The following is a 23,935-nucleotide window of genomic DNA, read 5'->3' on the forward strand; positions in this document are numbered from 1 at the left end:
AATATTTTATTTTTTTGAGTTGGAGTCCCACTCTCTCTCCTAGGCTGGAGTGCAGTGGCACGATCTCAACTCACTGCAACCTCTGCCTCCCGGGTTCAAGCAATTCTGCTACCTCAACCTCCTGAGTAGCTGAGATTACAGGAATGTGCCACCATGCCCAGTTAATTTTTGTATTTTTAGTAAAAACAGGGTTTCACCGTGTCGGCCAGGCGGGTCTTGAACTCCTGACCTCAAGTGATCTGCCTGCCTTGGCTTCCCAAAGTGTTGGGATTATAGGCATGAGCCACCCCTCCTGGCTGGCACTGGACTTTTAAAATACTGCCAGCTTCTGGATTAGCTGGGCAAGGCAGGACTGAGGGTCCACCAATTGACTCATTCATTCATTCATTCATTCATTTGGTCCACAGATACGGGTTGAGGGCTATGGACGGTGAGGGTTGGGAAGCCAGGCCGGGGAACCCAAGTTGTCGGGAGGTAGGGACAGGAGTCCTCTCTCCCTGCCACAGGTCTCCAGCCACATCCAGGTGCTGGCTCGTCGCAAAGCTCGCGAGATCCAGGCCAAGCTAAAGGTAAGGAAACTGCAGTGTGGGGGCTGGAGGGGCCGGGAGTGGGGGGCTTTCTCCAGCAGCATAAGTCTCCCCTTTGGGATCAGGGCGTGGCTGCTGTTGTGCAACTCAGTGTGCTTCTCTCTGTTGAGCAGAGCCAGGTTGGGCCTATAACCTCTCCCATCAGCACAGGAGGGCCAACTGTATGGACGTCCCACACCCTGGGAGCTACAGGCCAGGCTCCTGCTCGGATTCCCCACTTGCTGGCTCCTGCTTAGAGGAGCTCATATGGCTCAGAGTAGCTGGATCACTCGCCAGCGTTCATTTCTTGAGGGTCACTTAGTGCCCTCAACCAGAGCATGTGGAGTGGCAGGGGCGTGGGGGGTGGCTGCTGTGGGGGTGGGGGTGGTGTTTATGGTATTGTGGGAATTCCTTCCTCAGGGAAGGACTGGGGGTTCCCTCCCTTCCCTGGGTCAGCCCCGTCTTGCAGGGCCTCTGCTGATAGGTGATAGCTCTCAGGGGGCCTGATGTTGCTGGCATTCCCCTCAGCGTGGTCCTGCTCATCACGGGAGTCTGGCCTCTGGGACCCTGGAACCAGGGGCCCTTTGGGTGAACACTGGGAGGGAGTGAGAGCTCCATCAGGGAGGTGATGACAACAGAGCCTGCACAGCCAGTCGGTGGGAAGATCTGACATTTGAGGCATTAGACTAGACCATTTGTGAACATATTTATTTATTTATTTTTAGAGACAGGATCTCTCTCTGTCACCCACGCTGGAGCGCAGTGACGCAATCATAGCTCACTGCAGCCTCGACCTCATAAGCTCCAGCAATACTCCCACGTCAGTCTTGTCCTGAATAGCTGGGACCACAGGCAAGTGCCACTGCTCAGCCATTTTTTTCTATTTTTTTATAGAGACAGCGTCTCTCTGTGTTGCCTGAGCAGGTATTAAACCTGTGGGTTCAAGAGATCCTCCTGCCTTGGCCTCTCAAAGTGCTGAAATGACAGGCATGAGCCACTGGGCCTGGCCTATGTCTAACATACATTTGCTTTTTAAAGCAATGTAGCCCTTTTTCTTGTTTTCCCCCAACAAAATATCACCCTAATGTGTTATCAGAGGAGCCATTCTGGTCAAAGCTAGGTTGGCAAGGCCCCTCTCCTCCCATGAATCCTCTCCTACCCCATGGCGCTTGAACTCTAGGGGACGTCAGAAACCAGTTTAAAAGCCACTGGGAGGCCAGGTGTGGTGGCTTATGTCTGTAATCTCAGCACTTTGGGAGGCCAAGATGGGCAGATCACTTGAGGTCAGGAGTCGAGACCAACCTGGTCAACATGGTGAGACCCTGTCTCCACTGAAAATACAAAAATTAGCCAGGTGTGCTGGCCCACAACTGTAATCTCAGCTATTCAGGAGGCTTAGGCAGGAGAAACGCTTGAACGCAGGAGGTGAAGGTTGCAGTGGGCCGAGATGGTGTCACTGCACTCCAGCCTGGGCAAAAGAGTGACACTCCATCTCAAAAAAAGAGCCACCAGGCTAGCTGGGCACGCATGCCTGTAATCCCAGCTACTTGGAGGTGGAGGCAGGAGGGTTTCTTGAGGCCAGGAGTTGGAGGCTGAGTGAGGTGTGATCGTGCCTGCGACTGGCCACTTTGCTTCAGCCTGGGCAATACAGTGAGACCCCATCTCTAAAAATATTTTTTATATTAAAGAAAAGCCACTGGACTAGATGACCTTGAAAGTCCCATCTGGCCCTGGCAGTTGATGATCCTGACACTGGAATCTCAGAATGAGTGGGTGGGAACCACAGGCCTTTCTGCCTCCTAGGAAGCCACACCCCACTGCCCACTCAGTTCCATTCCTCCTGCCATCAGCCCAGCTGTTCCCCGAGCCCCCCAGCTGTGGTCTGGCACCTCGCTCCTGTTTCCCTGGGACAGCTGACCAGGCCTCAGCTGTTGCTCCCTGCCTCTCAGCCTGGCTCAGGTACCCCGGGAGCACCCACAGCCCTGCAACCCAGCCCTGCTCCCTGTTTTTCCTCTCTCGTCTGCCTCTGACTCACTGGGACCCCACAGGTGACCACAGTGAACAGACTTCCCACTGCTGGGTTTAGGGCAATCCCTTGGGGGCTGGCTGTGTGGCCCACCTTTGCTTTAGGGGATTGTACTTGTCCTTGTCTACAGGTTCTGACCTGGGGCCCAAGGACAGCCTTCAGTAGATGGCTGGACAGACACTAAGGGGAGCCATAAACTCCTTAAAATAAGCAAATGTTCATGTCTATGTGAGTTTCCCTGGAGAGATTGCTGTGAGGATTTTGTCATATTCTCAAACGACCTGGAACCCAAAGTGATTAAGCTCTGGGTTGGACAGTGATCCAGTAGAAATCCTGAGTGAGAGGCTGGATCCTAGGCCTGGCTCTGCCCCGTGGCCATGGGTGCTTGGACAGAGTCACCAGAGCCCCCTGGAGCTCCGTTCAGTTTCCTCATCTGTAAAATGACAGACGAGCAAGGTGGCATCCGAGTTCCCCTCCTGCCACAGTTAGCGTCTCCTGGCTCCATTGCCCGGCCACTGCTGTCACTCCCCATCAAGTCCTTCCCACTTCCTCCTGACCCCTGCCCCACCCTGCCCAGGCCTGGTTTCCTGAGCTCCAGCCGTTTGTTTAGGTCGAGTATCCAGGAAGGCAGGCACTGAGCAGATGCAGCCCCAGCCTCGTGATGCAGTCAAGCCCGAGGTCTGTGGGCTTGTGGGGGTGTACCTGCCAAGTCCCTTGTGCCCTCCTGCAGGGAGAGGTCGGGGGCTGGCCTCCTGAAAAGTGCAAGTGTCCTGGGAGGAGACATACCCTTAGACTTACTAGTTAGTTCCCTCTTTGGTTATCAGAGACAGCCTCTGAGAGCAAAGCCCAAGTCTGGCCCAAAAGGACAGGGGGAGGGGGCCAGGAAGGGCCAGGGACAAACATCTGTTTCACTGCTTTGTCCACGTTGAAGATGACCCACTACTCAGAACGGTTCCCCCTCCCCACCGCCCTCTGATGTCAAATCCTGACACGTCTCCCTCCACCCCTTGGTCTGCACAGCCCCCTGTGTGCCAATCTGGACCAAGCTCACCTGGCCACCATCACCACTCTGAGTACCCTAGTCACCGAAATTCTCAGAGCCTCAGTTTCTTCATCTTAAAATAAAGGTCCTGCTAGTCCTGCTAGTCTCACAGAGTCAGAGTGAGGTTGTATTTTTTTTTGTTTGTTTTTGAGATGGAGTTTTACTCTTGTTGCCCAGGCTGGAGTGCAGTGGTGTGATCTCAGCACGGCACCCTCCACCTCCCAGGTTCAAGCGAGTCTCCTGCCTCAGCCTCCGGAGTAGCTGGGATTGCAGACATGCGCTACTACGCCCGGTTAATTTTTTATTTTTAGTAGAGACGGGGTTTCTCCATGTTGGTCAGGCTGGTCTTGAGCTCCCGACCCCCGGTGATCTCCCCGCCTCAGCCTCCCAAAGTGCTGGGATTACAGGTGTGAGCCACCACGCCCAGCCGAGGTTGCGGTCTTGAAAACCTTCCATGGGCTACCTTGTGCCACATGGGTGAAATGGTCACCTTGAGAGGATGAGTGGAAAGGCCTGCTGTGTTCTGGCTCCACACTGCATGGCGCCAGGAGCACTGAGCCTCTCCTGAGCCTCCAGGCTGTGGTGCTGCCCACCTCACAGAGCTGCGGTGGAGACCTTGTGGAGGCATCCCTCAGAAGAGTTTCGAGCTCCAAGGCTTGCTGTTGCTTCTCAACTTCTGTGTTTACTTTATTTAGCTTTTAGAGACTCCCACTCTGTCGCCCAGGCTGGAGCTCACTGCAGCCTTGACCTCCAAGGCTGAGGTGATCCTCCTGCCTCCCAAGTAGTTGGGAGGTTCTCAACCTTTGTATCACTTAAAGGAGATCTAGGTCTACCAAGTTAATTATTGTTAATTATCCAATAATGGTTTTATCTTTCTCATTAAAAAAATTCATGGCTGGAGCAGTGGCTCATGCCTATAATCCCAGCACTGGGAGGTCGAGGAGGGAAGATCGCTTGAAGCCAGGAGTTTGAGACCAGCCTGGGGTATAGTGAGATGCTGTCTGAAGATCATAAAGATATTTAATTTCTTTTTTTTGTTTTTTTTGAGACAGATTCTTGCTCCATTGCCCAGGCTGGAGTGGTGCAGTGGTGCGATCTCAGCTCACTGCAGCCTCTGCTTCCCAGGTTTAAGCAGTCCTCCCACCTCAGCTTCCTGAGTATTGTGGCCTACAGGTGCACACCACCACACCCAGCTAACTTTTGTATTTTTCGTAGACGCAGGGTTTCACCAATTTGCCCAGGCTGGTCTAGAATTCCTGGGCTCAAGCGATCCACCCACCTGAGCCTTTCCAGGTGCTGGGATTATAGGCAGGAGCCACCTCGCCTGGCCAGATATTGAATCTCTCTCTCTCTTTTTTTTTTTGTAATTAAAGATGGGGTTTCACTGTCTTGGCCAGGCTGGTCTTGAACTCCTGACCTCATGATCCACCCACCTCGGCCTCCCAAAGTGCTGGCATTACAGGTGTGAGCCACTGCACCTGGCAGATACTGAATTTTTAAACAGAGCTCCTGAGTTGACTCAGTCGAGCTATTTAGCTCTGATGAAGCTGCAGACAGTGAATAATACTTGCTGTTCCAGTCTGTGTGTGTGTGGGGGGGATCTTATTTTGGATAATCCCTGCTGGGTACAGTAACGCATACCTGTGGTCCCAGCTACTCAGGAGGCTGAGATGGGAGGATTATTTGAACCCAGGAGTTTGAGGCTGCAATGAGCCGTGATTGTACAATACCTCAGCCTGTGCGACAGAGTGAGACCTTGTCTCTGAAACAAAACGGCTCACGCCTGTAATCCCAGCACTTTGGGAGGCCGAGGTGGGGGGATCACGAGGTCAAGAGATCGAGACCATCCTGGCCAACATTTTTAGTAGAAACCCCGTCTCTATTAAAAATACAAAAAAATTAGCTGGGCGTGGTGGCGCATGCCTGGAGTCCCAGCTACTCAGGAGGCTGAGGCAGGAGAATTGCTTGAACCCGGGAGGTGGAGGTTGCAGTGAGCCGAGGTCGCGCCACTGCACTCCAGCCTGGTGCCTGGTGACAGAGTGAGACTCTGTCTCAAAACAAAACAAAACAAAACAAAAACACAATTTCCGTTAGGCTTCTTGAAATAGGGAATGTTGTGTCATTGGTTTTGAAGACCTTTGGAATTGGGGCACTCAGGATGGAAACCATTGGCTTATATGAATATAACAAATTATTACTGTTGTTACCAGTGCCATCCAAGTGGCTTTCCCTGTGTGTGTATTTGTCCTGGGCCTATGCAGAGTGAATCCATCTTCTGGGGTCTTAGAACCTTTGAGGGGCAGACAGTGAGTATTTACATTCTGACAGGTGAAAGATGAGTGAGTCCCGGTGCCTGCAGTGCCCAGGGAAGTCCTTAGGGCAGGAAGGAGGCAGGTAGGGCCACAGGAGGTGGTCCCTTGCCCCCAGACAGCCCATGTGGCCAGGGACGATCCTTCCTGTGCACTTGAGGAGGGATCCAGCAGATATTTACGCATCATTTTCACAAGACAGGTGCAGAGCTAGGCACCCATGGTAGAGAGGTAAGCAAGGCATAGAAGACCCTTGTTCTCGAGTTGACCCCGTAATTAGTAAAATGACAGATAATGTTTCTCTAAGCTCTGATGAAATAAGCAGGGCAAATATCATGCCGCTCTGACAGATGAGAAAACTGACCAGAGAAACCAGGTGACTTTCTCAGTTGCAAAACAAGTTAATAGCTCGGCACAGACCTAACGCCTGGTCCCCCAGCTCTGGCCACTGGCAGCAAGACAGTTTCCCTGACCTGAGGGCCAGACCCACCTGGTCTCAGCCTGACTAGTGACCCTGCTGAGGTCCTCCCTTGCAATGTCTCCCCCAGGACCAGGCAGCTAAGGACAAGGCCCTGCAGAGCATGGCTGCCATGTCGTCTGCACAGATCATCTCCGCCACGGCCTTCCACAGTAGCATGGCCCTCGCCCGGGGCCCCGGCCGCCCAGCAGTCTCAGGGGTAAGTGGGCTGCTGAGAGCCGGAGGCCAGGCCAGCCCTCTCCTCTACCCTCCTCCCCCTTCAGAAGAGCCAGAAGTACTGGCCGGCCCAGATTTCTCTCGCCTGAGTCCTATTGGCCAGGGCAGTCAGGGAAGGAGGGAACAAGGACCCAGGGGCCACACAAGTCCCAACTTGGCTGGTATTGGGACAGCTTTTCACAAGGGGGAAGGGGGCCACCCCCAGGAGCTGACCAATTGGTAGCTCTGCCAAGCTGGCCCAATTTACAGATGAGGAAGCTGAAGCCGAGGGAACTGGAGCTGAAGCCTGAGACCAGCGTGTCCCTGGGCAGCCCAGGCCACGCAGCCTCATTCCTGCCCTCCCGCCAGGTGGAGAGCTGGTGCCCAAAACAAAGCCCTGGTCAGATTTTTAATTTCCCACCCATGGCCATGTTGGGCACACTTTCAGAATGATCCATAACGGCCCCTTTTCAGAGCTGTCTCCTCACAGGGTTTTCTTGGCTCCAGGGACTAAGTGAGTCTTCAAGACACCTGCAGCACCACCCTAGGCATGTGGGGAAGGGGCAGTGCCAGGCCCCAGCATTTTTTAAAGTGTGTCCCAGAGAGCACTAGTCTGTCTGCATGTTAAACAGATAGGACACAGTGGTTCTGTGGGTAAGTATGGGACCCGTGGCAGTAAGTGAGTTCTTGGCACTGGGACTTTTCCAAGCCTTAGGTGCTGGTCTGCATTGTGACTCTGCAGGGGGTTCCCCTGTGCAGTGTGGACCACACCTCGGTGCTTTTCCCACGGAGCCCCTCATCCACAGAGCCTGAGAGCCCCCTGAAACACACTCTGGGCCTGTTAGCATTTACTAGCTAGGCGAGGGCTTGGGCTGCAGCCTCTCCTCCCAGTGGAGGCCCTGCCCTGTCCCACCCCCATCCCCATGCCACGGGGTCCCGGGTGCACCTGGGGCCATGCTGATTCCATGCCTTTTGCCTCCTCAGTTTTGGCAAGGAGCTTTGCCAGGCCAAGCCGGAACGTCCCATGAGTGAGTATGGCCTGGGTTCTGCTTCCAGTTGCTCCCTTAACTGAACTTGAACGCATAAACTCATGACATTGAGCCTGGGCTCCAGGGTGTGCTAGGGCCACTGCTGGGGTCAGCCTTTCAGGATGGCTTTGGGCTCAGGGATTGGGCTCTCCTGCTCTCAGGCATCACTGGGCTCATCTGTGATGTCCACACCGTAGGGTGCTATTTGCCAAAATTCCAGGCTGTCTAGTGTATAGGTAGGGCCAGAGCCGGAGTCCCCCAGGGGAGGAGATTGGTAATGAGACCTCTGGCTGGCCTGGGAGGAAGAGAGGGAGGGGTGGATTTCTTCATCAGACACACTGTGTCTGCGGACCCACCACGAAACTGGAGGGAGTCAGCAGGGGTGGGAGCAGGAGGCCGAGGCCCGTCAGGACCACAGAAATCCTGACTACCAGGACCTGCCACACAGACCGTTGGACCCAGTACAGGGGTCTGGGGCAGCAGCCTGCCCGAGGCTGACACCTCCCTCTCCTCTCTCCTGCAGTGTGAAGCCTTTCTCTCAACAAACCTATGCTGTCCAGCCTCCGCTGCCTCTGCCAGGTGGGTGGGCGCTGCGTGGCTCCCTTGCCATTGCAGCTGTGTGGCTCCTGCCTCTGGGCCCAGGCCCCCAACAGCCGAACACCTACACGTCCCTTTTAGATGCTGCCCATCAAGCACTGCGACCACACATCCCAGCCCCTGGCCACACCCCATTCCTTGCCCCCAGCATGCACACCTCAGCCAGGTGCCAAGCCCCTTTATGCCCCTCAGGTTGCCTTGCTGCCGTCCCCCTCCCAGCTGTGCTCGGGGCTTGTGGGGCACATGCAGTTCCAAGGGCAGTGCCTGTGCCTGGGCGGCCGCCCCACCCAACTGGCCTTGTTGCTGCAGCGTGCCTCGCACACCTGGCTCCTGGGAGGGATGAGGGGTGTCCAGCTCACTAGCCTGGGGCCCCTCCCGGGAATAGGGACCCTTGTGGGAGAAGACCTGGTTGGTGGAGGCAGCCAACATTGCCGACAGGAGCCCCCACCCCGCCCTGCCACTGACAGGCTCCGCTCTGTCCTCGCCTCTTTCTCAGGAGGGGCTCTCACCGCCTCCCATTCTGTGGGACAAGACCAGCTCCTCATCCTTAAGCTGCCCTTTCTGGTGTGGAGTCTGCCTGCTCTGCCCCTTGGCTTTCCCTGCCACCGAGAGTAGCCCTGCTCCTCCTCTTGCCCCCAGGTCCTGAAGGCTGCTTTCTCTCATTTACACGTCAAAACCAAGTCACAGCATCGGGTCCCGTCTGCCCTCTGTCTCATGCCAGTCCTCTCCTGTCCATGCTGACCCTGTCTTCACTCCACGCCTGCTGCCGGCTCTTGCCTGCGTCCCTGCAGAAGCCACTTCACCAGCTCCCTGTCCCCTCTCTCACCTCCTCTCATCACCCTGTCACTCACCAGAGCCTCAGTCTCACAGTGTTGCTTCCAGGCTTACGGTGCCTTCCTGTTCCCCTGGTGCCTTCAGGACATGATCTAAACTCTACAGTAGGACTGGAGTAGGTTCATCTATTAGCAACCCTGGATCAGGAGCCTCTTCTGGGCCCGGCCCTGTTCTGGGAGCTGGGGAGACACCTGTGACGCAAACAGGAAATGTCCCCATCTCTCGGGGCGATGCCACATGGTAATTGTTGATTGATCTGGTTATTTCTCCATCTGGAGCAGAAGTTGCTCGAGGGCGTGAACTTAACGGTGCCTGTTCTGGAAGCCTCTCGGTCCTGCAGGGCCCCCGCTGCCCTCTAGAATCCAGTCTTGCTCAGTGGTTCCATGCTGAGGCCTGAGTGGCCTGAGCTGTACCAGGCAAGCCTCTCCCCATCCGGGCAGCTCCGGGATGCCCTGGCCCAAGATTTACACTCCCTCCACCACCCCTGCTAGGAGGTTCATTTAGGGAGACAGGCGGTCCCCCTGACAGCACAGGTCTCCCTAAGGAGGATTGGGGTCCTTGCAGAGGGTGTGGGCGGGGCGGGTGAATGAGGTCAGGTTCCATGCACCTCTCTCGCTTTGTGCAGGGTTTGAGTCTCCTGCAGGGCCTGCCCCGTCGCCCTCTGCACCCCCGGCACCCCCGTGGCAGGGCCGCAGCGTGGCCAGCTCCAAACTCTGGATGTTGGAGTTCTCTGCCTTCCTAGAGCAGCAGCAAGACCCGGACACGGTAGGTCCTGGCCTCTGCCTGGCCGGTTCCCCGGCCGCCCCCTCCACCTCTGTTTCTGCCTCTGGCGCTGTTGCCCCACTCCACACTGGAGCTTAATTCAGGTTCCCCATTCCTTTCCAAGCCTCCCTTCCGTTCCTTCCCTCCACTCCTCTTTTACTCCTTCACGCCACTCCTCTTCCCTCTTTCCCTCCTCCCTGGCTTCCTGTCCATGTTCCAGTGCCCAGGCAGCCTCCCCCTCCTCCCTCCCTGTCCTGTGTTCCTCCTCCCCTTCTAACCCAACCTACCCTTAGTCTAAGGTTGCTCTGGCCCCAGCCCCACCCCCACAGTGTCCCAGCCTTTCCCTGACTCTGAGAGTCGGGCAGGAAGCTGAGGAGTCTCCTGTGTCTGCTTCACATCCTATGGGATACCAGCCTGTCCCCTTCGGTGTCCAGTGTCCTGGGTGACCAGTGTCACCTGCGAAGGTCAGAAAAAGACCTAGAGGAGGCCAAGGTGACAGGATATCTGACATCTTCAGACCTTTTTTTTTTTTTTCCCTTGAGACACAGTCTTGTTCTGTACCCAGGCTGGAGTACAGTGGCATGATCTCAGCTTACTGCAACCTCTGCCTCCTGAGTTCTCCTGCCTTAGCCTCCTGAGTAGCTGGGACTCCAGGTGCCTGCCACCCCACTTTACCTGGCTAATTTTTGTATTTTTAATAGAGATGGAGTTTCACCATGTTGGCCAGGCTGGTCTTGAATTCCTGACCTCAAGTGATCACCCACCTTGTAATCCCAAAATGCTGGGATTACAGGTGTGAGCCACTGTGCCCAACTCAAACCTCTTTTTAGCTGAAGAAGCCGTGAACCAAATAGACTCTTACTCAGAAGTCCAGCATGTAAAATAAAAGAAAGAGATTTTCACCATCTCCATTTTACTCATGGGGAAACTGTAGCCCAGGAAGACCAAGCAACTTGCTCCAGATCACGTGGTGGGCACGTGGAGCCTGGGCTGTCTGTCTGTCCGTCTGGCCCATGCTCCATCTCCCTCAAACCCACTCTCTCTGCAGTACAACAAGCACCTGTTTGTGCACATCGGCCAGTCCAGCCCAAGCTATAGCGACCCCTACCTCGAAGCCGTAGACATCCGCCAGATCTATGACAAATTCCCCGAGAAGAAGGGTGGACTCAAGGAGCTCTTCGAACGGGGACCCTCCAATGCCTTTTTTCTTGTGAAGTTCTGGGTAAGCCTATCATAAACTCTTCCTTTCTGCCATCGGGGCATTCTTGGTAGTGAGAATGGGGTGAGAGTGCCCAGAGTGTGCCCTTGCCATGGTGGAAACTTGGGGAGGCAGCACCAGTGAGAAGGGGAGAGCAAGCCCAGCATGGCTCTGTGATGGTTGGAGCTGAGCAGAGGAGTGGGGCGGTGATCCCAGAGAGCTAGCTGAATGAGGCCTTGCTTCATGGGTGTTGATGGCGGCTAAGCTTAGCAGAAAGTGGGGCCCTCAGGAGGTTTAGTTGGAGAAAGAGACAAAGGAGACCCTACAGGGATGAGTGAAGACGTGACAAGGAGTGCCCTTGTCACCCAGATCTTTGAATGGCAAGCCCCGCATTTGTTCCGGGCCTGGAGCTGGTTCTTCAGTGCTCATGTCCAAGGCATGCTGGGCTGGACAGAGCTTGGAGAAGGGGAGGGAAGTGTTGGATGGATCACCCAGACGACACTCTCCAGGGTGGGGCCACCCCAGAAGAAACACCTACTCAACTTCTCAGACAGCTCAGCCCATAGACTTGGCCTCTGCTGCCCTCCCACGTCACCTGTGGGCAGGTGTTTTGTGGGTAAAACCTCCTCCATTAAAAACGTCTTGTTGCCGGGCGCGGTGGCTCACGCCTGTAATCCCAGCACTGAGACCAGCCTGGCCAACATGGTGAAACTGGATCTTAAAAAATTAATTAATTAATTTAAAAAGAAAGAAAGAAAGAAAGAAGGGAAGGAAGGAAGGGAAGGAAGGAAAGAAAGGAAAGAAAAAAGAAAGAAAGGAAAGAAAGAAAGAGAAAGAAAGAAACGTCTTGTCTGAGGCCAGGAAGTACAGTAGCTGATCTGGGAGCTTAGCTTCCTGGGGGCCCAGTATGTGCAGAAAAGGGGTGCAAAGAGAGAGTCAGACAAATAAGTACTAATGAAGCCAGCAGTGAGGAAGGGCAGGAAGTCAGGCTCTGTGACCGAGGCTTGGAATATTCTCAGGACATGGACTGAGGTTTGGGTGACTCCGCCTTCATTCCTCTCCCCAGTCCCCTTCAGTTCTCTTCACGCTCCTTTCAATGCCTCTTGTGCAGAGATTCTTACCATTTATTTGCTCCCAGACCGCTTTCAAAAAAAAAGAATGGAAAGCATCATATTCTCGTCCTACTCCTCCCCACACCCAAATCCCAATCCCCAGAAGTAGTCACTGCTAATTTTAGCTGTTTATTTGGGCTTTATCTCTTTAGTTCTAAGTAATATGCTTATATTGCTGGATCTCAATGTCATGATTAAGACACTGTGTTTCCATTCCATTATAGTAGAGAAAATTCAGCTGCATTATATTTCCCCACGTCATCGCAATGTAATAATATCCAATAAGTTATTTAATTTAGTAAAAGTCATAAAATGTTCACATTTTTTGACATGTATACTCATCACCAAAGAGCCCAGAGGGGGCTGGGTGTGGTGGCTCATCCCTGTAATCCCAGCACTTTGGAAAACCAACATGGGCAGATCACTTGAGTTCAAGACCAGCCTGGGCAACGTGATGAAACCCCATCTCTACAAAAAATACAAAAATTAGCCAGTCGTGGTGGCTCATGCCTGTGGTCTCAGCTACTCAGGAGGCTGCGGTAGGAGAATTGCTTGAGCCTGGGAGGCAGAGGTTGCAGTGAACCAAAATCGCATCATTGCACTCCAGCCTGAGTGACAGGGCAAGACCCTGCCTCAAAACAAAAAAAACAAAAGCACAAAGAGTCAAGAAGTGTATTATGATTACATTTTTACCTCTTGTACAACTTTTTTTTCCTGCAAATAAATGGCTCTTGCACTTGCGTATTTCTTAAGAAGCCTATTCTTAAAATTTTATAAATTGCTCTGTCAGAACCACCATATAAAATTAAAAGTTTTCTTCCCAGATATTCAAAACTGTTAGATAATTTATCAATTCCTCCTTTCTCCTAGAGATCTTTCTCCCAGCTGCCTCTGTTCTGCTGCAGTTTGAACGTGTTATTCTGTAGGCTTGCCCTACAGTTGTCACCCTGAGGCCCTCGTATATTGAATGTACAATTTCCTAGCTCTTACATTTCTCTCTATTGATATACCCCCTTCATTTTGCTGGAACACATCCTCTGGTACCTTCTAAGAAAAGATGCATGGTATGTAAATGACCTTGCTTCTTTGAAATGTCACTTTTTATTATATCCTTATACTTGACTGATTGGTAGTCTGGGTAAAGAATCTAGATCATACATCATTTTCCCTAGAAAACGATGACTTTTTTTTTTTTTTTTGAGACAGGGTGTGTGTGTATGTGTGTGTGTTTGTGTTTGTTTTGAGATGAAGTTTTGTTCTGTTGCCCAGGCTGGAGTGCAGTGGTTCGATCTTGGTTCACTGCAACCTCCACATCCCAGGTTCAAGAAGTTCTTGTGCCTCAGTCTTCTAAGTAGCTGGGATTACAGGCATGTGCCACCAGGCCTGGCTAATTTTTGTATTTTTAAGAGAGATGAGGTTTTGCAGTGTTGACCAGGCTGATCTCGAACTCCTGGTCTCAAGTGATCTGTCCACCTTGGTCTTCCAAAGTGCTGGGAAATAATTTTCAAGAATCATTTTTTAATGCATTGTGTCATTATCTTTTGACATAGTTTGATAGCGTTCTAATTCCCTACCTTTTGTTATGTAACTTTTCTTTTTTTCCTCTGAAAGTTGTAGTATTTCTTCTTTCTCCCTAATATTCAGTTTCACCTTGGTGAGCTTTGGGATATGTGTTGTTTTACTTCCTAGTTTCAGCCAGGTAATTGGTAAGCACTTTGTGAGATTAATATTTCAGTTTTAGGAAATTTACTCATATTATTTCTTTGATAATTTCTTTCCCTCTATTTTGTTTTCTTTTCCGGGAATCTCTATTAGTCTGATGTTGGATCCCTCTATGATTTTTACCATTTCTTTATTTTCCAATTCACTTTCTTGGTCTGTTTTCTTAGAGATTTCCTTAATATTATCTTCTGACTCTCTTCTGAATTAGTTAAGGTTGTGTCCAAGTAACATATCACACAAAACCTAAAGAAACAGTGGCATAAATAGTTTGTTTTTCTTTCACATCAAGGAAGTCTGGAGGGAGACAGTCCAGGCTGGCCCAGCTCTCCTGACATTATCAGGGCCCTGGCTTCTCTCTGTCAGCCATCCTCAGTATATGACTTCTGTACTCAGGGTCCTGACTGACAGCTGGTGTTCTTGCTGCCATATCCATCTTCCACGCATCAAAAGAAGCTAGTTTAGCTCCCTGGAAGGGGCCTGCTGGGAAATCCTACGTAACACCTAATTAGTTGTATGGTTGCATCTAGCCACAAGGAACCAGGGAAAGGTACTTTTTTAGTTGGGTAAGTTGCCATTCTGAACAAAATCAGGGTTCTAATACTGTAGAAGAAGCTGCATGCATTCTTTTATGGATGTATCTTAGTTTAGTTGATGACATTTTGTTTTTTCTGGGTAGTTTATAAAGTATGCATCTTATAGTCAAGGGTGAATTAGATTAATGGCATACAGCAGCATCTCCACCATGCCTTCTGTTGAATATTTAATATTGGCTCTGACATTTTAATTTTCTAGAGTTCCTTCTTGTTCTGTGATTACATCAAGATGTCTGATGGATGCAGTTTTTATCTTGTTTTTATTAAGGGTATGAAGCGAGTGTTATTTCTTAGGTTTTCTCCTGCTCCTAACCCTCCTCCCACCCACGCCCAGACTGAGTCTCTCTGTGTTGCTTAGGCTGGAGTGCAGCAGCACGGTCGTGGCTCACTGCAACCTCTGCTTCCCTGTTTAAGCGATTCTCCTGCCCCAGCCTCCCAAGTAGCTGGGACTACAAGCACATGCCACCACACCCAGATAATTTTTATATTTTTAGTAGTGACAGGTTTTTGCTACATTGGCCAGGCTGGTCTTGAACTCCTGACTTGAACTGATCCGCCCGCCTTGACCTCCCACAGTGCTGGGATTTAGCCACCGTACCCAGCCTCCAGCTCTTTTCTTTGTTTCTTTTTAATTCTGTTTTTCTGTCTGTTTTGATCCTTGTCTTTCCAGTTGGTGGATTTTCTTTGGTGTCTTTAATTCTTAGCGGCCTGTCTGTATTTTTTAGCGGCTTTCTTGCAGTCTAATTAAACTTACCATACAATTTACCTACTTATAGCATACAAGCCGGGCACAGCGGCCCACGCCTTAATCCCAGCAGTTTGGAAGACCGAAGCAGGCAGATTGCTTGAGCTAAGGAGTTTGAAACCAGCCTGGGCACATGATCAAAACCTGTTTCTACAAAAAATACAAAAGTTAGCCAGGTATGGTGGCATGTGCCTGTAAACCCAGCACTTTGGGAGGACAAGGCAGGCGAATTGCTTGAGGCCAGAAGTTGGAAACCAGCCTAGCCAACGTGGCAAAACCTTGTCTCTCCTAAAAATACCACAATTAGCTGGTCATGGTGGTGTGTGCCTGTAATCCAAGATACTCAGGAGGCTGAGGTGGGAGGATCGCTCAAGCCTGGGAGGCGGAGGTTGCAGTAAGCCGAGATCACGCCACTACACTCCAGCCTGGGAGACAAGGCCAGATCCTGTCTCAAAAAATAAAACATACAATTCACAGTTTTTTAGTATATTCACAAAGTTGTGCAACCATAACCAAAATCAAGTTTAGAACATTTTCATCATCCCCAAAATAAGCCCTGATCCCTTTAACTGTCACTCTCCACTCCCACCCCGCCACCCCCCGCCCGCCCTGTGCAATAATCTACTTTCTGGCTTTGAAGCTTTGCCTATTCTGGACATTGTATATAAATGGGTTCATTAAGATGTGATCTTTTGTGACTGGCTTCTTTAACTTGGCATAATGTTTTCAAGTTTCAGCCATGTTTTAGCATGCACCATCCTTTTTATGGCCGGTAATGTTCCTTGTATGGATAGCCCACGTTGCTCCTCCATTCATCAGGTGATGCGCATTTGGTTGTTTCCTCCTCCTGGCTATTAGGAGTAATGCTACTGTGAACACCGTGGACATTCGTTTTCATTTCCATATGCTTACTTGTGGAATTACTGAGTCATACGGCAACTCTGTTCCACTTTTTGAGGCACTCCCAAGAATCTGCAAAGTGGCTGCAGCATTTTATATTGCCATCTGCAGGGTATGAAGATCCTATTTTCTCCACATCCTCACCGACACTTGATATTCTCTGATTGTAGCCATCCTAGTGAATGTGAACTGATAACTCATTGTGGTTTGTATTTGCATTTCTGTGATGAGTTATGATGGTAAGCATCTTCTCATGTGCGTACTGGCCATTTGTATATCTTCTCTGGAGAAATGTCAATTCAGAAATTCAGATCCATTGTCCCCCACTTTTTTTTTTTTTTTTTTTGAGGAAGTCTCGCTCTGTTGCCAAGGCTGGAGTGCAGTGGTGCGATCTTGGCTCACTGCAACCTCTGTCTCTCGGGTTCAACCGATTCTCGTATCTCAGCTTCCCGGGTAGCTGGGATTATAAGCACGCACCACCATGCCCAGATCATTTTTGTATTTTTAGTAGAGGCATGGTTTCACCATGTTGTCCAGGCTGGTCTTGAACTCCTGAGCTCAAGTGATTTGCCTGGCTCGGCCTCCCAAAGTGCTGGAATTATAGGTGTGAGCCACTGTCCCCAGCCCCATTGCCCATTTTTATAATAAATTGGGTTACTTTTTATTATTAAATTAAGAGTTCTTAATTCTGCATAGAAGTTTCTTATCAGATATATGATTTGCAAGTGTTTCCCATTCTGTTGAGTGTCTTTTCATATTCTTCTTCTTCTTTTTTTTTTTTTTCAGAGCCAGGGTTTTGCCGTGTCTTTCAGGCGGGAATGCAGTGGCTTGATCATTGCTCACTGCAGCCTTGAACTTGGGTTCAAGTGATCCTCCCACCTCAGCCTCCTGAGTAGCTGGGACTATAGGTGTGCACTACTATGCCTGGCCAATGTTTTATTTTAATTTTTTGTAAGGGTCTCACTATGTTGTCCAGGCTGGTCTTGAACTCCAGGCCTCAAGTGATCCTCCTGCCTCAGCCTTCCAAAGTGCTGGGATTACAGGTGTGAGCCACTGTGCCATTCTTAAAAGTGTCCTTTGATGCACAAAAGTTTTAAATTTTGATGATGTCCAATTTATCAAGTTTTTCTTGTGTTATTTGTGCTGGTTATATTTAGTAGTGATTGGGAGCTCTTTGTGCAAGGTAGGACTTGTCACCTGGTGGGCTTTACTTTAAGATGATTGGGCTCGGGGAGCTAGCTGTTTTATTGGGGAAATCAATAAATGTATGTGTTTACTGGACTTCCCCCCCCACCCCCCTGAGGTGATTCAGTTTCTCCAGAGACAATTCCTTTAATTTCCCTGGAAGGGACGTACTTGGTCACAGGTGTTCTGGTAGTGGGGTAGGGTAGGGGGTAGGGGCTCTGGCCATTTCTGATGCTGACTTTCACTTAACTCTCCTGTTCTTACTCCCCTTATTCCCTCTTTTGAACAAGCCCAGTGTCCCTGAGACCCGTAGCCCTCCTATTTAATTTCTGAAGATGGTCACCCTTTGGTCTTCTTTAAAAAAATTTTTTTTTTTTTTAATTTTTAATTTTGTACTGACAGGATCTCGCTATGTTGCCCAGGCTAATTTCCAAGTCCTGGGATTAAGCCATCTTCCTCAGCCTCCCAAAGTGCTGGGATTACAGGTGTGAGCCACCACACTTGGCTGACCCTTTGATCTTCTGCTCGTGCGTGAGAGGGATGGGGGCTGGACCATCCAATATACAGACTTTTGTCAGTTCCTTGGGTCAAATCCTGTGCCTCCCTAGCCCCTCTTCTCCTGGTCCCTCCAGCTCTGAGCCATGCAGCTCAGCTTCTTTTTATCTGTCACCCCTGAAGGTATTGCTAGGTTGTGACTCTTTTTGCATCTTTACCCCGCAGCATCCAGCCTGGTCCTAATCAGTCACGAGTCCTCCAAAGCTCACCCAGCTCTCTCCTCCCGTTGGTCTCTTTTGTTTTCTTCATCCTTGTGTCGCCGTGCATTTTTAAAAGCTCCTTGCTGTTATCCTTCTAGCTGTGTCTCTGGAAGGGGAAAAAATAAACGTGTCTAGTCAGTCTCCCGCCTTGAGCCAGGTGTCCAGGATGCTGGGTATGACCTGTGTGCCACTTTGAAAGGGTCGGCAGTTGCCGTTTGGAGTACTGGGCTGAGAAGCCTCTAGTAGGGAGGAGTGCTGGGTGGACGGTCACGGCCGCATGGCATAGCCAGGGAAATATTTGTCAGCCCTTCTCCTTAAGTGATGAGGAGTCATTTAACAAGGTTTTTGAAGAGGGCAGGATGTGGCCGGAGGTGTGCTTAGCTGGATAACCCCAGCACCCAGACTGGAAGCAGGTGTGAGACTCCTGCAGTTAAGACCCAGCAAGAGGCATGAGCCTCTTAGGGACCTCGGCCCGAGAGGCTGGCTTCAGGGTGTGTCGTGGGAGGTTCTCAGGAAGGGCTTCAGTCATCTCCCCAGTCTCTCTTCCAACCCTGGATGTGGGAATTAGAACCTATATAGCCGGTGGTGGCGACTCCCAACCCTGCTGTGAGTCTAAGGGGGTCCCCAGCTCCCCCGCAGAAGCCTCCACCCTCACTTGAGCACTTACTCCCCTGGTCTGTCCGGGCTCAGCCTTGACTCAGGAGAAGGAGCTCAGGCGAGCTGATCTGTGGCTCTTCCCTGGCATGACTCAGGACCCTGGGGGTGCAGCTGGGGTCAGAGGGAAGAGCCGGACGGCAGTGGCAGGAAGCACTCATGGGAACACTTCCTTGGCATGGTAGGTGGCGTGTCTGGGGCCCTCTTGCTGTAGTTCCTGCCTTTTAGCTATTGGTAATATTTTCTGTTCTTCTAGCCACCCTCCAGATGAGGACCATCCTAGGTCTCTTGTTTCACAAGTAGGAGAAACGAAGTCATGGAGTAAGCCAGGGCCTGGCCCTGAGTGCCCCAGCCAGGGTGACCTCTGTCCTGTGGGCACTCCTGTTGGCTACATGCTGTGAGATACATGGGCACAGACAGACTGAGAGAGATGACAGCCACACTCTTCTCACCACATTACATAGAGTAACACGTCTGGTCCTCACCACAGCCAAGACTGTTGATAACCTCATCTGCAGAAGGGAAACTGAGGCAGGTGAAATCACTGGCCAAAGGTTGGCCGGTTCATAGTAGCAGACCCAGGATCCGTACCTGAGCAGCCTGACTCCAGGGTGTGTGCTTGGAGCCATCACACTGAACAGTCCTTGCGAAGTCCCTGGCCGCCCTCCATGCGGGGTCCTGGAGCTTCCCCTGCTCCCACTGGAGGAGGCCCTGAATTGTCTAAAACAGACCCCCAGACCCCTGGGGAACGGCAGGCAGTGGCAGCGTGGAGGGAGCAGACTTAGCTCTGTGCGGTCAATGCAGAGCCAGGCACTTGGACTTCTCGTGTCTCCTCCACCTCAGATATTCCTTCCAGAAAACAGGGTGGATGAAGGTTGCCAGGGAGGAAGGAGGACCCAGAAGGTACTTTTCCAAATTGGGTGGCGGCTGTCTGTGTCCTCTCTTCCCTTCTGACTCTAGGGGAGTTTGTAGGTGGGGGTTGATGGGAGAAGAGAGGGTCGGGACAGCTGGTGCTGAGGACATGGGATTCAGTGGGTTCCCTTGTGGGCTCGGTGCTCCGGCCATGTGCTTGTGTGCAGACCCAGCATGACCTCTGGCTTCCAGGAGCTCAAACTCTGGGTGGGAGGATCCAGCATGGGTCTCAGAGTCCTGGGGCAGGGGCTGCTGGACAGGGGAGTGTGGTAGGCCACCAGTGAGGCCCTCCTGAAGTGTCACAGCCAGGCACGGTGGGCAGCAGTTGGCCCCAGCTGGGTCACATTTGAGAACTGTGTTCTGGGCAAATATTGGCTTCTCTGTACCTCTGCTTCTTTGTGTGAATCGTCAGCAGTTTGATCTTGGGGGCCCGCGAGGGGCTGTGTTGCTGAAGACCCTGTGTGTGTGGCCGGCTGGCACTGAGTGGGGGGCTGTGGCCTGTCCCTGCCCCACCCCTTGCCTGAGCCCTATCTGAGTGCCAGCAGCCTGGGCAGGATGAGGACGGGTGAAATCAGAGACGAGGGGGCGCTGGAGGCCAGGGCACCTTGGCGGTCATCTGCTCCCTCCTCCGCATGTGTGGGGCGGGCAGAGGCACCAGAGGAAGACACATATGTTACAGGAAAGGTAAATATTTGTGTTTGCTGACAGTGAGACTTTGCGTCAATCGTGGGTCCTCACAGCCTGCTCCAGCTGCCCCAGGTATCGGGAAGCTCCTGGCTTCTGCTTCCCACCGTGGTTCCCCCTTCCCCTGCCATCAGCTGGTGTGAACGTGGCCACACGCAATTAGGAAGGAAAACTGCTCAGGCAAGGAAGCAGAGTCGCCTCTCCAGGAGCCTTTCTTTTCCTGCCTGGCCGTTTCTTCAGTCCCAGCTCCCAGGCCCTGAACGTGCGTGCTGGAGAGGCGATCAGAACTCTCTTGGAGTGGGCGGAGGACTCGGCCGTTCCCAGTCCAGCCTCCGTGCCTGCCCCCTGAGTTACTGCTCTTACTGAGGGCACTGTGGTGGTAATCCATAGACTTGTGGACTGCTGGGACATATTTCCGGCTGGAAGTGGCATCTGCCAGCCTGAGGGGCTGAGGCTGCTGGGGCTGTGCACTATCTAATGACTGTCACGGGGCCTGGAGTGAGGGACTGATGCACTGAAGCCCCCTTAGCCCCATAGAGCCCTGCAAGTCCGGCAGACGCCACCTGTCCCTGGGGCCAGGGAAAAGGGGCCTTTGGGTACTGGTGGCCATTAATGCTGCTCTGCACGTTGGAAATGCCGGGCAGAGCTGGGCACCATGGAAGCAACAGAGGACCCCAGGCCTTCCTCCCATCTTCCCTGAAAGGGAAGCCTGCTGTTCCCTTTCAGGCCCTGACATTTCTGCCAGGCACATACCAGCACATGACAATGAATCTGAGCCCCTCCAGGCCCCCACACCCGGGCTGCGGCTGTCTCCGCTCATCTGTCAGTCACCCGATCCCCCACACCTGTTCCAGGCACAGCCTGTGAGCTGCCCACCCTCACACACAGCTATGAATAGGGCGGAGGGAGGGTTGCAAGGGGGCACTCACAGGGCAGGGGGCGGCTCTCCTTTTTTCTTAGCCTAAGAAGCATAGCTTGTTTTGGGGAGGTGCTCAGAGTGGGGGGATATGAGGGTGGACAGGAAATGTCAGGAGTATATGGCTGTAGGAGAAGGGATGGGACTGTATGTAATTAGAAGGATCCAGGCACTGAGGAACAGACGAGGTGCTCTGGGGAGGTGCTCTGGGGCCGGCTGGTGTCTTCTGGGCCTATGCAGTGTGACCACGAGCTCTTTCTCCCCTGGCCCCTGCTCAACTCCCAGAGCCTGATTCTATTTGCTTTCCCAGTTTTAAGTTCCCTGAGAGCAGAAACAATGTCTCAACTTCTCTGGGCCCCCTGCCTCTAGCGGTACGTGGTCCTGGCCTGGGCTGGATACATGAGCAGCTGAGTGGTGGGAAGAGCCAGGGAGCGAGAGCTGAGGACCGAAGAGTGTATTTGAGATGGGGGTGGAGCTGGGGCACAGAACTCTCAGGGTGAGCAGGGCTGGTTAGGTTCCTGCTTCTGACTGAGGGACCTTGCTGTTCTCACTGATGCCACCTGGAGGTGAGAGGGTGAACAGCCGCCTGCAACCTTGATTGAAGGCCCACCCTGCCAAGGACCTGGGAGAGCTTAGTTCTTGCTTCTAAGGAGTGTCCAATCTGGAAGGGGGCAAGGACGTCTGGATAGATTATGACAGATAGAGTGATGGAGGGGAATGTACCAGCTGCTCCTGGGGTCTGGAAGAGCTGGAAAATGTGGGTGCCAGTCCTTCCCAGCTTGGCACACAGCATTCTTCTCAGGTGGCACATGAATAAGCTTTTTTTTCCATTAATAGTTGTAAAGTTGGCTGGGCTCAGTAACTCATTCCTGTAATCCCCCCACTCTGGGAGGCTGAGGCAGGAGCATCGCTTGAGCCCAGGAATGGCAACATAAAGCCCTATCCCTATGTTTCAAAATAATTTTATTTGAAAATATGAAAAGTAGTTACAGACCAGGCACGGTGGCTCACTCCTGTAATCCCAACACTTTGTGAGGCCAAGGTGGGCGGATCACTTGAGGTCAGGAATTTGTGACCAGCCTGGCCAACATGGTAAAACCCTATCTCTACTAAAAAAAAAAATTAAAAAATCTACCTGAGCATGGTGGTAGGCATCTGCAATCCCATCTACTCAGGAGGCTGAGGCAGAAGAATCGCTTGAACCCAGGAGACAAAGGTTGCGGTGAGCTGAGATTGTGCCATTGCACTCCAGCCCAGGTGACAGATTGGGACTCTATCTCAAAAAATAAAAATAAAGTTATATGGTTATTTCCGTATATATTAGAGAGGATAAATCCTTGATTTCATGGATTTATTACTTAGAATGGAATTAAGGAATAAAAGTGAGTTGATTTAAAAGAATCAGGACTGCAGTAGATGGCGCATGGATGCAGCATTGGTCAGAGGGGCCATATGTGGCTGACGGCTGAGGGTCACCACCGTTGATGCCTGACCTCACCTCTCGATGTTCCCTGCCATGTCCAGTGTGTCCTTCCCAGGCAGCTGGGCTTCCTGCTCTTGGCTTTTCAGGCACTGTTCACATTTTTGGCCTGTGCTTCTAACTGCAGCATGTCCTGAGCACACAAACTGTCCCCCAGCCCCTTTTTAGGAACAGTCTGACAAACTCAGTCTCCTAGGAGGAGCAGGTGACTTAGAGAAAATAGCAGACAGGTCAGGTGCACTGGCTCACACCTGTAATCCCAACACTTTGGGAGACCAAGATGAAAGGATCACTTGAGGCCAAGAGTTTGAGACCAGCCTAGGCAACAGCAAGACCCTGTCACTACAAAATATTTAAACAATTAGCCAGGTATGGTGGCACATGCCTATAGTCCCAGCTACTCAGGAGGTTGACGTGGGAGGACTGCTTGAATCCAGGAGTTGGAGGCCGCAGTGAGCCGTGATCACACCACTGCACTCCAGCTTGAGCAACAGAGCAAGACCTTGTCTCTAACAAAAAAAAAAAAGAAGAAGAAGAAGAAGGAAAAGGAAAAGAAAATAGGAGACAGAAAGCTGTGCTCTGGTCCTGTTTGCCTTGGGCCAGTCACAGCCACAGTTAAATCTGGCCCAGCAGAGCCCTGAGCCACCTCTGCCACGCCCCCCTGCCCCACGCGCTGCCTGTGATGCGTCATCTCCTACCTCCCAGCATCACAGATAGAGGCAGAGTGGGGAGACTGAGGCAGCCCAGGGTTGTAGAGGAGGGTGTTTCACACTGCTGTCTGTTGCAGAGGCTGAGCATTGACTCGAATGCTCTTTTTCCCTAATGGCCCCATCCAAGCCGAGGCAGATGCACTGAACCATATGCCATTCTGTTTCAGCGTGAAAACAGCCTTTTTTTCCTCATTATAAGCATAATCCACCCTCGTTCTGCTCCGTAGCCTGCTTTCCCACTCAGTGTGTTTGTAGTCATCCATGATAACAAATGCAGGTCCTCAGCGTTTTTTGTGGCTACATAATGTTTCTATTGTGCTATAGACAGTCAACACCCCCTGCCAGTCTAGAGAAAAGTCCTACTCTTAGGAAAACTTTTCTCCAGAGGAGAGAAAAATAATGATTGAGTGTCCCCTCATGGCCAGTAGTAGAATTGCTCGGTGCCTGGCTCTGAATCTGGCCGAAACCTTCTGGGGGTTCTGGGGATCCCCATATATCTTTGCACAGAAGAGCCTTGGTGTCAGAGCCTTGG

The 23,935-nt window shown here is 51.8% G+C and overlaps 1 protein-coding gene across 4 annotated transcripts in view; it reads left to right on the forward strand.

Moving 5' to 3' along the window:
- Positions 1 to 23,935, forward strand: part of TEAD4 (TEA domain transcription factor 4) — an 81,243-nt gene that overhangs the window by 53,213 nt on the left and 4,095 nt on the right. For 2 of the 4 annotated variants that reach the window (XM_037744823.1, XM_017546055.2), the window contains exons 4-9: positions 507 to 569; positions 6,492 to 6,620; positions 7,601 to 7,644; positions 8,168 to 8,223; positions 9,701 to 9,840; positions 10,886 to 11,059. In XM_037744823.1, the coding sequence (XP_037600751.1) occupies positions 507 to 569; positions 6,492 to 6,620; positions 7,601 to 7,644; positions 8,168 to 8,223; positions 9,701 to 9,840; positions 10,886 to 11,059 (606 nt within the window). The remainder of the gene's footprint in view (positions 1 to 506; positions 570 to 6,491; positions 6,621 to 7,600; positions 7,645 to 8,167; positions 8,224 to 9,700; positions 9,841 to 10,885; positions 11,060 to 23,935) is intronic. The other 2 variants (XM_037744824.1, XM_017546056.2) reach the window with 2 other exon arrangements.

This window comes from Cebus imitator, unplaced genomic scaffold (genome assembly GCF_001604975.1).
Source record: "Cebus imitator isolate Cc_AM_T3 unplaced genomic scaffold, Cebus_imitator-1.0 Scaffold187, whole genome shotgun sequence".
Classification (NCBI taxonomy): domain Eukaryota; kingdom Metazoa; phylum Chordata; class Mammalia; order Primates; family Cebidae; genus Cebus; species Cebus imitator.